Source organism: Myotis brandtii, unplaced genomic scaffold (genome assembly GCF_000412655.1).
Source record: "Myotis brandtii unplaced genomic scaffold, ASM41265v1 scaffold441, whole genome shotgun sequence".
NCBI classification, from domain to species: Eukaryota; Metazoa; Chordata; class Mammalia; order Chiroptera; family Vespertilionidae; genus Myotis; species Myotis brandtii.
In genome coordinates this window covers 2,827,164-2,842,201 of record NW_005366873.1, presented here as the reverse complement: position 1 = coordinate 2,842,201, position 15,038 = coordinate 2,827,164, and the positions used below count along the sequence as shown (strand labels likewise).

The 15,038-nt window shown below is 39.0% G+C and overlaps 1 protein-coding gene across 8 annotated transcripts in view; it reads left to right on the top strand.

The window, feature by feature from the left end:
- Positions 1-15,038, top strand: part of VTI1A (vesicle transport through interaction with t-SNAREs 1A) — a 315,173-nt gene that overhangs the window by 168,903 nt on the left and 131,232 nt on the right. For 7 of the 8 annotated variants that reach the window (XR_001363756.1, XR_001363757.1, XM_014546392.1 and 4 more), the window contains 2 exons: positions 7,636-7,706; positions 8,696-8,757. Coding sequence is in view for 6 of the 8 variants with exons in the window: in XM_014546392.1 (XP_014401878.1) it covers positions 7,636-7,706; positions 8,696-8,757 (133 nt within the window). In the remaining 2 variants the exon portion in view is untranslated. Of the gene's footprint in view, positions 1-7,635; positions 7,707-8,695; positions 8,769-15,038 lie in introns of all 8 variants that reach the window. The other variant, XM_005874523.2, reaches the window with a different exon arrangement.

Here is a 15,038-nt window from a genome sequence, read left to right as displayed (position 1 = left end):
CACAATAAAGCAAATATTGCAATAAATCAAGTCGCACGAATTTTTTGATTTCCCAGTGCACATTAAAGTTATGTTTACACTACACTGTAGTCTGTGAAGTGTGTAAGGGCATTGTGTCTAAAATACAATGTACATACCTTACTTAAAAAATGCTTTATTGCTACAAAATACTAACCATCATCTGAGCCTGTTAGAAAAAAGTGAAACCAACAGACTTGCTCAACACAGGGTTGCCACAAACCTACAATTTGTTTTAAAAAAATAAAAGCACAGTATGTAAAAAGCACAATAAAACAAAGTATGCCTATATATCTGTGTTCCTTCCTCATGTTGTAATCTAGGTGTCTGCTTTCAGAGTGCTCAGGTCAAAATAATGAAAAAAAATACTGAATAAGACATAATTTTTTAATTTATGATTCAGTGAAAATATTGGTCCAGACTTCAAGTTAGGATACAAATTAGAATTTTTAAAAATATGTAAAATGTTTAAGAAGATGGTAACTTCTTTCAGACGAATTCTAAATATTTTGTGTGAATCAGTAATAGCTCTGTGGCCTCCTTCCTCGATCCAGAAACAAAACTTAAATCAAAACGAATTAAAGGCCTAAGTGCAAGAACTAAAACTATAAAACACTTAGAAGAAAACATGAGGTTAAATTTTCATGACCTGGATTTGACAATGGATTCTTAGATATGACACCAAAATTACAAGTAACGCAAGAAAAAAATTGGTAAATTGGACTCTATTAAAATTTAAAACTTCTAGACATCAAAGACACTATGGAGGGAGTGAAAAGACAACCTGTAGAATGAGAGGTACATTACATACCACATATCTGACAAAGGTCTAGCATCTAGGGGTGTATAAAGAACTCTTAGAACTCCACAACAGAAAGGCAAGCCAATTTAAAAATGGACAAAGGACTTGAATAGACATTTTTCCAAAGTAGATATACAAATGGCCAATAAGCACAGAAAAAAAGATGCTCAGCATCATTAGTCATTAGGGAAATGCAAGTCAAAACCACAATGAGGTGCTACTTCACACCTACTAGGGTCACTATATTTTAAAAAGGGGAAATTAGAACCCTGTGCATTATTGGTGGGAATGTAAAATGTGAAAAATAGTCTTGTGGTTTCTCAAAAAGTTAAACACAGAATTACCATATCATCTAATAATTTTGCTACTAAGCATATACCCAAAAGAACTGAAAACATATATTCAAATATCTGTACACAGATGTTCATAACAGTACTCTTCACAATAGCCAAAAGGTAGAAACAACCAAAATATCAATAGATGAATGGATAAGCAAAATGTGGTTAATCTATACAATGGAATATTATTCAGCCACACACAAAAAGTATGATACCTGCTACAACATGAATGAACCCTGAAAACGTTAAGCTAAGTGAGGGAAACCAGTTCATATTTTCAAATTGACGTGATCTCAATGATTTTCGGTATTTAAACCTGAAGATTACAAGCTATGTGTGTCTATTACCTGTGTTTATATATTGACATGCATCTATTGCCTCATACCTGAATCAAAAGGAGAGGAGTGATTCTGCCCTTCAGGCCATCTTTCCCTTCTAGCTTCAATTCAAACTAGGACCATGGGAGGAAATATCAAGAGAAGGCCAGTGATCCTGGTATCGTGTTGTATTCACACATAACATTGAGTTTCTGTGGTTTTATTTGCCAAAACACTGAGCGAAGTGTTCTATTCGGCTCTGAACATAAATATGTTTTATGCCATAAGTGTATGTGAGTGGTGGGCTGACGGGAAGGGAGATTGGGAGTAGGTCATCTTCGGATTACCTACTTTTCGCAGCAACCATGATCAACTCAAGTACATGTGGGAGTGGGGACTCAGTGCAGGCTCATCTTCCAAATTGTGAAAGAAGCTAGAAGTCTACTTTCTATATGAAATCTCCTGGGTTGTTTTTTTTAATATCATTTCCAATGTTATGAAATGCTTAAAATTGTGTTTCATAAAAACAAAACATGTTTGCCAGTTACAGAAGTTCTGCGGTCTACCCAACTGTGACTTCCGAATAAGGAGATAATTAGAATGTTGTACATTCAGTGATAGAAATGTGTACAGTTCACAGCTCTGCCTGGAATGGTTTCTCAAAAGGCTTTCTAATTACTTTCTAGGCACTTGTCAATAGTGTACGGCACTTTTTGTTTTGTTTTCAGAATGAGTGACTCATTCAACCCGGGGATCTGGACGATGCTGTTCATGTCTTTCTTGTCTGTTAAGTAAATGCGTGTTTGGTACATTCCACAAGTGAGCCTTTGGGATGTGTTTTGACAGTTTTGCCCATTCAGGTTGTCTGCCACTTCATCTCCTGACTTTTACACTGAATTGTGAAAAGGGAATGTCTTTCCTGGGGCTCTGGTCTTGTTTCATAGAATAGAGCTGATTCATTCTCATTTTTGAATGGAGCTGTAATTAACATGGTTCCTTTTGTTTAACAACCTCAATTTACATAGTACCTGCTCATGCCAGAGCATCATTATTGATAGCACAGCTTCCTTGACTGATGTCTGAGGGCTCTGGGAATAGTGTTTATTAATTATCTGCAGCAAACCGGGTAATTAAGGGGAGGTTCTGCTGCTATGACTTTGATGAAAGTGGCGCTGTTGCTTTTTTTTAATTGCTTAATGATAGATTTGATCATCTTAAAGCAAAATAGAATATGTACTCACCTGCTAAGAGGTAGTGTTAAATCATAATTTCTTTTTAAAAAAATAAAGAAAAAAAACCTGTACCCTGGGTACTTTTTTTGCTATACTAGTATTTCTACTAAGAATGCATAAGTTTACTTTCAGTTTATATGAATGTATAATTTTCTAGAATAGTGTCCTCATCAAAGTGCTTGTAAATATTTTATACTCCATAGTTAATGCAGACATCCGCAGAGGCCACGCAGGCTACTGCATGAAGCAGTCAGTCCAACACTGTAGATTTGGATAAGCTGGAGAGTATGTAACCTGCTTAAAAGCATTGAAGTTTGAGTTGGTTGTTGTTTTAACATTGGGCAGGGGAAGGGGAGACAGGGGATGGGAAGACATTTGTGGGCCTCATTTGGCTCTTTGTGCTGTAGTTTGCTTAATGCTCTATAGAGAAAAGGAGACAGTAAGATTTTACTATATAGAGCTGTTGAATCCTAACATTCCAGAGACAGAAGGGGCACTAAAGATTCTCTAAACTGAGACCCAGAGAAAGGAAGTGTTTTACCTAAATTAATCTCCAAATGACTACTTCTTTATTTCTTCTAAGTGGGTCTTAAAGACAGGGGGATTTGGAGATCTTTCTAAAGAGGGCATTTCTGTGTTTTTCCAATACAGTGACCATTACCACATGTACTTATTGAGTACTTGAAATGTGTCTAGTGCTATGGAGGAACTGAATTTTAAGTTTTATTTCATTTTAATTCATTTAAGTAGCCCCACGTGGCCAGTAGGTACCCTATTGGACAGAGAAGCTCAGGTATTACAATTTTCATTCCTTATCACAGTCTACCTGGAAGAAACATGAGCATCAGTCAATTTTACCTTCTCACAGAGAATATTTTAAACTGCTCATCTCCAAAATACAAGTTCAGTAATATTTTTTATGTTCATTCAGGTCAGTCTCATGGTGGTTCAGGTAGCGTGATTATTTTATGAATGGAGAGCAATGATGCTTTCAGTGGTACAAGCTCCTCGAGTAAATCCAATCTTAGGCCAGCCCTTCAGGACATTATCTTGCTAGATTTGTGGTTCCCTGCTAACTGCTTCATTCTTTTATGGAGCAGGAAAGTGCTGAATGCCTGTTGCATACTCTCTCCTCCCCCCAATATATTGGAAAAGAGAGGAAATGTTAGCCAAAACCCATTTTGCAGTTTGTGACCCAATAAAAAGGGCCACGGATCAAGGATATGATTCATTCAAGGCCATTGTGAAAACAAAGGCTCGCTTTATAAACTGGAATGCTGTGCTCCCAGGATGGTTCTGAGCACCCCTGTGGGAAGGACAGAGAAGTGCAGGAAGGAACTTTTCTCCCCATGAATCCATTCATCATGCTCACGCTGACATGGAGAATTCCAGCTTGCAGCATCGGTTTTGATTTTCTCTTATGCTTCCTGTGGTTTCTGACTCTCAGGACGATCCTCACACAGTCAACAGTGGAGTATTTCTACAATTTATAATTTCTCAAATTATTTCAATAAAGGGAATATGGCTATTCCCATCCTAAAGGTACTTTGAAAGTTTGAAACTGAAAACTCTAGACGCGGGTATTGCATCTGCATTGGTGTAGGCCTGTGAGCTTGTGTTCTTCATTGGTGTCTTGGTGAATGCTTGCATCTTAAGTTAAATTATTCAAGAAAAATAAACCTAACAATGTTAGTAATTTTTAAATAAAATAATCCCTAAATGTTTAATACTATTCTGACCAAGGACAATCTATTTTTTTTTTAAAGGGCAATCTATTTTTAAAAGATCCCCTCTACGTTGTTTGTTTTATTTTGGTTTGAATGGGATAGGGAAACACCTAATGGGGAAAAAATCTTACGTAACCTTCTTTGAAACTTTTTTTTATTATTCTACAAGAGTAAGCATTTCTAATATGTTTGGCCTGGAATTTTCTTTGTTGGGATATTACAATTGAAGGTAGCAAGTAAGAAATAAAAAAAATAATTGTGTCCAACAAATGTCTATTTGTGTGTTAAGACCAGGACTTGTACATCCTTGCCAATATCTCTTCTCTTCCCAGACAGGGTTAATACTTAGGATGCTGAGATGTTCCCCAGGAGGCAGAGATTGAGGGAGGGATTTATGCCTCCTGAAAAGGCCTGGGCTCTTTGCCTCTTGTTCCACTGATTTCTTAGGTGTCAGACTATAGATCCACTCAGACTGGAGTTTTTCCCCTGCGAACCTGATAGAACTGTGGATCTATTAGCTGCCTAACAATATGGTCTTCTCCAGTGCCACACTGGATATGCTTGGAGAGAAGGAATAGATCACAAACCTTTATATACTCCATTTTTCACTGTATTTCATTTTCCTCGTTGCTTGGTTTATTCCACAAATACTTATTGGGAACATTATGCTGGTGAAACACAATGGTAATAATAATAATAAAGTAGGAGTAATAATCTCCTACTTCCTATTCATTTGAAATTATATATTATAATACCATCAACCTTGATAGGAGAAAAGATTATGTAAATAGTATTTTGCTGAAATAATCCCAGTATTGATGGTGTTCATCGATATCAGGGATTCTAAGTTAAAAATGAATTAAAATTGCTATATTGCCCAGCCAGTGTGGCTCAGTGTTTGAGGTCACAGTTCAATTCCCGGTCAGGGCACATGCCCGGGTTTCGGGCTCCTTCCCCAGTAGGGGTGTGCAGGAGGCAACCGATCAATCATTCTCCCTCATCATTGATATTTCTATCTCTCTATCCCTCTCCCTTTCTCTCTGAAATCAATAAAAATATTTTTTAAAATGTTATATTATTTTGATTAAAGGAATTCAATGTAACAGTAGTTCCTAATAGTACAAAATTCAATATTATAGCTGTTAATGCAAAAAAAGAAAAAATTCAACCCTAGTTGTTTCCTCCTTCTCAACTACCAGTGTCATCTTCCAACTTTTGTGATGCCTCCCCTGGGAACCACATATCTTATCCAATTTTACTTTCAGGATAAATTGCATGGAGGTAATAATAGAAAGCTAATGTCAGTCTGAGAGGAGATATTATAATGGGAAAGTACTCTACTGGAAAGAATTTTCAGAGTTTTATAGGTATCAAAAATACACTTATGTTATTGTACTTAACCCTTCTTACTACTTGGAGTTTCTATGCGAAAGGAATTTACAGTACATTCCTTTTTCTGATATGCCGTGAAATGCAAACGCTAATATAACACTTGCCCTTTAACTGCTAAATCTTTACCACTGGCCTGAAAGTTCCTGCAGTGCAAGGGCTTGTGTTTACTTGCTGTGTCCCCCACATCTAATCTGGCACAGAGTTCTGGACTCCTGGATTATTCGTTGAGTGCATTGATTTTGTGACTGCACAATTACATTCGTGTATATGGTACCCTATAGCTTTCAAAGCATTTTCACTTAGGTTATTTTATTTGGCTATAACAATAATTCTGCGAGAAATGTAGGACAGATGTTTTAATCAATGAATAAAATTGCAGTTCAAGTGGGTTATAGCAGACCCAGGATAGGAGGAGGTCAAGGTCATAATAGTCAATTGGGTTTTTTATTCAATTATTATCATTCAACAAATAGTTATTATTATAGACTAGTCACTATGCTAAATTTTTTAACTGGATTATCTTACTTAACCCTTGCAACAACCCCATGATATAGAACTATTTTTATCCCCATTTTAGAGATGAAGAAAATGAGGCACAACAAAGTTAGGTGACTTGTGCGAGGCAACACAGCTAGTGTCAGCACTGGGATTTAGGCTCCAGCAGTGAGGTCACAGCCTGAGCTCTCAATATGGCCTAACAGTTTTAGGGTGACCCTCTAAAAAGTATGGCAGTATGCACACATAAATCAAATAATTACCATGGCGATTTCTTAATGCCTTTATTAAATTAGTTATAATAAATGCATTTTGAATGTCTCTGTAAGTTTATTAGCCAGAGATTACTGTTGTAGGTTATAGATAAAAAGACAATACAAGAGAAAAAGAAAAGAAATTTAGAATAAAGTAGTCACACAAGTTGCCAAGACTAGAAGAGAGGCAAACTATCATTCTTCTGTGATAGATATAAGGTACCTCCCAGGTGATGGAAAATGAGTCTGAGAAAAATGTATTCAAGGCAACTGAATATGTGTCAGGTCTCGTAAAAGATGCTGCAGTCAGAAAAGAGCCTACCACTGCCACCAAATGGGATGATCACAGCATGGGGAAACCTCATTGGAACTCAGCAGTGTGGCTTTTTAATGAAGATTCCTACCTGCCTATACCATATAAATGTCTGGACTTCCGTCTCCAGCTTGAGCTCTCTCCAGCTACTTATTAACGAGTGTACCTCACCCTATCTCAACTATCCAGGGTAGCTGAAAACACACTAAACTTTAAGAGAGCAGAAGCCTAGAGAGAGTTCTACTTCCAATAAGCTGCAGTAATTGAGGGTATGAGGACTATTTATGTGGGACGAATATGTTAAAATCAACATTGTTTTAAATGGAGTCTCATTTACGTATGCAAAACGGGCAATCATGAAGGAGGAAAGGTAGAGTAGAACCATTAACATTATTTATAGCCTGTGAAACCCAAAGGCTAAATGTCACGATGATAACAGAGAGACCATTGGACCTGGACTGTCCATCTTGGCAAGTAATATGCTGAGGTGGCCTTGGGCAAGTCTTATCACCTCTAAATCGTCATTGCCATGGTGGTCATGTTCTGTAGGTTGAATTTTAAATCACATCTCATCATACTTACGATAAATAGGTAAATTCATCACATGCTTTTTAAATGTTTTTCCAGTACATGAATAAATATGTGTCTGATGTGTCATATAAACTTATTTAACATTTTGGTACTTCTGCTGAAAGTTATTCTCACACCCAAAGTCATCTTTCCTTACTCAGATTTTCTCTTTCATAGAGCAAATTGGCCAAGAGATGTTGGAAAACCTCAGTCATGACAGAGAAAAGATACAGAGAGCACGTGAAAGAGTAAGTAGAAGTGATATCATCTTTTCACAAATTCAATAAATGATAAGACATGAAACTTAGGGTCTTTGTGACAGTCACAATCACATAGATGTAAGTATATATGAAAACTAGAGGCCCGGTGCATGGATTCATGCACCAGTGGGGTCCCTCGGCCTGACCTGTGCCCTCTTGCAATCTGGGACCCCTCATGGGATGTTGGAGAGCTGGTTTCGGCCCGATCCCCGCAGACCAGGCCGAGGGACCCCACCGGTGCACGGGGCCTCTAGATCTTTGGTTAATCTCTTCCCACCCTCCCCCCTTCCCTCTGAGATTCATCAGTCTGTTCCATGTTTCCATGCCTGTGGTTTCCGCTCCTGCATTGAGCGTCTACCCCCTGATGGTTCGTGCGCATCATAGTTACCAGACGGTTGTTTAGGCTTTTATATATATAGATGGCTAGGAGGATGGAGGGATGAAGGGATAGAAGACGAAACAGAAGAGTGTGGGATCTAGAAAAAATACGTTGCCTCTTCATGTCCCCATCCTGAAATGCTCCCACAGCGACATTTTATTTAGCTCTATTGCTAAAAAGGTCATTGAGGGAGATTTTGAAGTATATCGGGTCTTTTGGAGTGAAATCTAAAAACATTGGTCTCATCCTTCCTCAAGTTACTCTGCTTCCATTTATAGTACCAGAACTTTGCACATTCACAAATAGGAAAGCTAATAAATTACCAATATATAGCAAACTTTATCAGCCTTTGAGACATTTGCTTTTATATCTAATTCAAGTATCCAGTTTAAAGCTCCTGGGATTATCAATCTCGTGTAGTTTTCTAAATCTAAGAATTTCCAGAGATGGATCATGTGTCAAAAATGTATTTCAGTGCATTTTTTTATGAATTAGATTTTCTAGCATGAAAGAAAATTATTGTTCGCCAGTGCACTTTAAAAAATAATCCAATAGCCTTCAGTTTTGTTTTATTTTAATGCCCCTCTTCTTCTCCTAGCTTCGGGAAACAGACGCTAACTTGGGGAAAAGCTCCAGGGTCCTGACGGGGATGTTGCGAAGGTAAGAGCAAGGTAGGGACCCAACTTTCTCTTTCTCCCCTTTTTTAACTGTGTTTCTCCTCTTGTTGCAACCGGGCATTTTTCAAGCATGCAGGCTTCTGCTCTCAGTACCCTGTGTCGAGACCCTTTTGAAATGCCAGAGCACTGATATTAACTCTTGTTTGGACAGGGACACATTCTGCGCACCTTAGATTAGAGAGAAGGTTTGAGCTAGAGGGGTTTCCTCAAGCTATGGGAAAAAATTAGGGTTAGACATGAAGTATTTTTTCATAGCCTGAGGAAGGCCCCATGGCAGGAGCTGCGTGATTTTATTTTCTATTCCGGTAGTCTCTTTCTTAGAGAGGGAATGCAGGCCTGCAGTATCGGGAGCACCCCTGGTATTAGCCCTGCGCCATTGCCTTTGTTTTCATTTCTTTTTTTAAGTGATGCTATTTGGGGCAATATCGCGATTTTATGTATACTTCAAGATGGTTTTTATAATTGTAAAGCAATCTGGATAATCTGAATTCACATGTGTGAGCAAACAAATGTTAATGTTTTATATGTGTAATTAAACTTTGATGGAACATACTTGGGAGAGCTTGGAATGAAATGAATGAGTGCAGGTAATTTTGTTTCCATTGGTCTGAAAATTGGAGCCATTTTTCCTTTGGTATATTCAGCATGTAATTATTTTACATTCAGAGTCTAACAAATAAGAGCATTATGAAGCATAACCTTCCATTTGGAGCTGTGGATAGAAATGTGAGTGAGGGAGGGGGGGAGGTTGAGAATTGCCTCTAGAATAGCTTAATTGGAATTTAAAGAAGAGAATCATTTTTCTCATTGATACTGTAGAGACAACTGTTTGAAAATAAGTCTTCTCTGATCGTGCGTCAATAGATAATAATTTGCTGAAAGTATGTTTGCTGGGTTAGAGATTGATCGCGTAAGAACCAATCAAAGGTGGGGTTGCTGAGTCTCCAAGGCCGAGGTGATTTCTCTATCAGGCTGATCAGCAGGGAGTCTCGAGCTCTGGGCACTTTCAGCCAGTGTTGACCCAACTCCACACGCCCCTCCTTTTCCTGCACATATCGTCGTGATTCAGGACCATAAACCACCCAATTCTCTGATTAAGAGTAATACATAAATGACCTAGAAAAACTCAAAATCCACAGAGAAGTGGCTAGTGAAAGGAATGCTTCAGTGCCTATAGACAATAAGAAAGAAAAAAAGGGAACACCCTCCCTGGCTTCCCTGGGAGGCCCCGCCATGTGAGCTGTAACGAGCATTCTGCATATGTCTCCATTTCGTCAAATCTCATTAAAGAGTCCTCCTCTTCATGTCAATGGAGCTGTCTAGGAATCATTCATCATTTTTAGTGTAAAAAAAAATCATGTGGTTATTTAAATAATATCATATTAATGTTAAAGTTCAGCTGTCATTTAATGGTATGGCTTAATCAGATGTAGCATTTAGGAAAAATAGTTTATTCGGGCCGTCCATGGCTTTCAGGTTGGCAGATTCAAATCAGGATTTATGAGTTTCTAAACCAGTGTATTTCTGTCCGTGTTTCTGCTTGATGTACCTCACCCTTCTGTGCAGGGCACCGCCGACAGTTATTTCAACAAATAAAGCATCTCCTCGTATTGCGTTTGAATAAATTTGCAAATCATTTAGAGAGGGTGAAGCACAAACAACTTCTGCAACCTCTGACGGGGCTTTCTGTAGGGAAATCAGACTAACGCGGTTGTTTCAAAAGCCCGCAGAAGAAAATTACTCTGCTGAAATCTACTTGGGGTTCCGTTTGTAGGCAAACTCAGTTCGTCACTGACATGTCTCCTTGTGGGATCCGGCTAGAGTATGAACAGGAATAAAAATCCCCAGATGGACATCACCTTGCTATGGATGTCTGAGCCGAGGAAACTCTTAAGTCCACCTGTGTGTAGTGGTGACTGTGTTTTTCTCTAGGCCAGCGGTTCTCAACCTGTGGGTCGCAACCGCTTTGGGGATCGAACGACCCTTTCACAGGGGTCGCCTAAGACCATCAGAAAACACATATATAATTACATATTGTTTTTGTGATTAATCACTATGCTTTAATTATGTTCAATTTGTAACAATGAAATTGGGGGTCACCACAACATGAGGAACTGCATTAAAGGGTCGCGGCATTAGGAAGGTTGAGAACCACTGCTCTAGGCACAACCGGCATCTTGCGATCAGCCAGGGTACCCAGGTACTTTCAATCAGTAATGGAACCTGTGAGTCTTTGGAACCACATGCAGATGGTGGGTGGGTGTTAGTGTCTAAGTACTATCCCACGTGATAGACAATTTCTGTTGGAATTGGGAAAAGGCAAAAATATTTTACCTACTTAATTATTTCTTACCATTGCCTGGGAAAACAGTGTCTAGGGAAATGGAACCCGGCTTAATGTGCGGGAGTCTTTCGTTCAGATGCTCTGATTTTGCTGCCTCTGGTCTGTCCTCCCGTTTTCATGGCATTCACTCCCAACCTACTGAGGTTTTATCCCAGAAGTCTCATTCTCTTACCCAAACTGCTCGGCGCCAGCGTATGTCCACAGGTGCTTCTGATTTAGGAAAAGTTGACTATTGAACAGTGTGCTCATCCGTCACCCTCATGAATGTGTGAGAGAAATGAATGTCCTCTTTGTGCAGTGGAGGTGTTTGCCTGCGTGCGCCATAAGCTTACTTATTTCCACATGATCAGTTCTGTGTGACTGAGAATAGGTGAATAGTCTATAACATACCAAACCAAGGAACTGTTTTCTTTAAAAGAAAGATTGCTGATTATTTTAATTGTTTAAACTTACATTGTTTTTAAATTTGTAAAATGAACAGAAATGGGCATGCCGTGGCCCCTTTGTTGGGTCATTTTACTTATATTGACTATTATACTGCGAAGACAGGTGAAACCAAAGTTCTATCAGTGCCAATGTCTGCACGTATATCCCCCTGATTCTCTGTAAAACTGGTCAAAAGCAGGTAGGAAATGAAATGAGTAAGTGGCAGCCACTACCATTTATGCTTTTTAATCCTTTAACTTCAAATGAAAATTTTAAAATCTATTTTCTTTCTTCTTTTCTTCTTTTTTGGGGGGGTTGGGGATTATTCCCTCTTCTCTAGTAAATATTTAATGTCTATATACAAGGCCTTGGGGATCCTCAAATGAAACCAGTTTGATTCTTGCCTTCAGATTGCTCTAGTCTAGTAGAGAATATGTTCCTCTAACATGCTACATGCTGTCGTAAAATCATCTCATTCTCAAGGAAGCTGTGAAAGATTCTGCAACTCCCACGAATCCTTACTGGTAATGAAAAAGGGTGCCAGGAAAACAAATAACCAATAGAAAATACGAGTTCAATTGCTATAACGCCACTATGTTTGGGAAATATAGAGACATGGAGGATGATATGGAATCATAAGAGAACCAAGTTTTGAAAGAACAAAAGTATGCAGAAAAATTAGATGAGACACATCTAATTTAGTGAGGTAGCAACTGATTCAACCAACATAAATAAATAAATTACTCTTCATGTAACTACATGATATTACCAGAAGTGAAAACAAAGACATTTGGTCCATTCAAAATTGTAACAGTGAAATATGACATCAGAATACAGATAGCGCTGATTTCCTGTATTTTTCTTCTGTCCTGACGTAAGATAGAGAGCTACCTAGGGACAAATGTTCATTTCCTGACTCTGTAGACAGAGTTTAAATAAAGTGGTGTTTCAGACAACGAAAACGCTCATGAAACAAATGACCACTTGTGTGGTGATTGGGGTGAAAGAAATGGATTTTTCATTGACCTGCACGAAATTTGATTATTTGAATGGCTGTCTTAAAGGGTCACAAGTAGCACCGAGAGGCTTCAGTGTTGCTCCTCATATATTCGCAGGCATGTGCGTGTTTGTGTGTTTCCTCCTACACGTTTGACGGGGAAGTCTTATTAGATCAAACAGTGCCGGCAGTCAGTGAAAATGGAAATAGACGTTTTCCAGATTTTCAGTCAGAAAACAAAGGACATCATGACTCTGTTTCTTTTTACCTCTGAAGAGTTAATCATTTATCAGTAACAGTGTATTTGAATCTAGAGGTATCTGAAGGATTCCTTAGGGATCAACAGAGTTATCATTTGGGAACTCCACTGACATAAATTTGGAGGACATATTAATCAATTTATGTTGGTTCATCGACTGCCTGTATATATGCTGGCAAAAGGCTTACAAAAAGAAATGGCAGATGTTATATATTATTAAAATACTAGAGGCCCGGTGCTTGAAATTCGTGCACGGGTGCGGTCCCTAGGCCTGGCCGGCGATCGAAGTGCAAGCGTCTGGCGTGGAAGGGCAGGTCCCAGCTGACCTCTGGGCCCTGGGCAGCACCTGGGCCCCTGGGCCCCTACGTGTCCTCCTCTGCCTGAGTCATAGCTCCCAAGTCCCCACACGGAGATGAGATGAGCACAGCTAGAAGCTGCGGGCCAGGGAGCAGCTTGAGCTTCTGGGCCGCCCAGTGGCACTGCACGGAAGCTGGGCCGGCAGTGTGCTCTCTCCCAGCCAGTCTTGCAGACCAGCTCTTGTGTGAACCCACAGGGAACCCGACCGGCCCCTGCAGTGGCGGCTGCGGCCCAGAAGATTCACCCGGAAGCCCATTGGGGCCGGCCTTGTCTCCACTACCGCCTGTTGCCAGCACTTCGTCGCTGACACCCGCCATGTTCTGCACTGCCCCCTGGTGGTCAGCACATGTCATAGCAAGCGGTCGAACTCCCGGTCAAACTCCTGGTTGAGGGGACAATTTGCATATTAGGCTTTTATTATATAGGATATTTTTGTATGATTACCTTCATATCAAATACTTTTCTCTCTCACACACCCATATTTTCCCCTACTATTTCCACAATTTAAAATAATCAGAATGCTTCCTTTAAAAAGTGAGTTCTGTTTACCCTCCCAACATCATGTAAACATGTAGTTGGTAAGAAGTCTTCATTACTAATCTACAATATAAACAAAGCAGATTATATTAAAGGTGGTTGACCTAGCAAGCACTATTCACATGTCACTATTTAATACATAGAATTTTTGTCAGAGCTATTTCTGACTCAATCTAAGGAATAATTGCCACCAATCATTGCATTCACATTGCACATTTTAAACATGGTTTTGTTGCTTTGTAGGGTGACAGATAAAATATCTGGAAAATTTAAATATACTGTCAAAATAATTCCTAAGGGTAAGAATGCCAGAAATGCCAATGCCAGATTTATATGCTACAGAAATATAATTTTTAAATAAACAGCTTTATTCTTAAAGAGATGAGCTATGACTGAATGTTTTTTCATCTTCCTTAAAAATTCATTCTTTTTTCCACCTCATTTTGCCAAGGAAACATTTTGTTTTATTTTAATTGTTCTTATTACAATTTCTGAAAATTCAACAGTAGAGAGTTTTCAAGACATGTGAGAAAAAATGACCTTGAGGATTTACTCTCAATTTTAATGCACTGAAAAAGTATATTCTCTCAAAGTCCCTTCCCTTTACTTTTCACATTTCTCCGTTTATCTCATTGCTCTTTCCTGGCTTGTTTTTACTAGTGATGAGCGTGGGCCCCGACCTGAAATTAGTACAGCAAAACATAACCTCTAAGAAACTCTTCACCTTTTAATCAAGTCCTGTTCTTTCAGAATAAACTGATTGAATTTGCTGCAGATTCTTTAGACTTAACAGATTTACACTCCAACCTTAGAATAATGCTACAAAGAGGAAATTTTTTTTTAATCTAGGTATTTTGTGTGAGTAAATTTATTACTGTACATTTGCCTCATTGCCTTTGTCCGACTGCCTGGCCTCTTCAAGGCTGACATGGGAGATGTGTTTACCAAACTAAAGAACGACTTTGGATTTCTTTATATATATTTCTCTTTAATAACATTCTGGTAGCTCTACACATAGAATGTTGGTCCTGTGTCAGGCATGTGACTGCAGCACTTAAAGTTCCCTAACTCTACAGCTGCCCTACACACGTTATCTGGTTGAATCTTTAAGAACCCTGTGGAAGAAGCACCCTATCCCCATTTTACAGATGAGAATACACTTAGTCAAGGAAGCTGTTCATAGTCACATACATGGAAAGGTGAGAATATAGATACATGTTGTCACATGGAACTCGTTGAAGCGCAGAAGCAACTTCAAACACAGTGGAACCTAAGGGCTCAAACAGTATCATCAGGACTGTCCTGCTCCTCCATCTCTCATCTCAGCTCTCTTGTGTGGGGCAG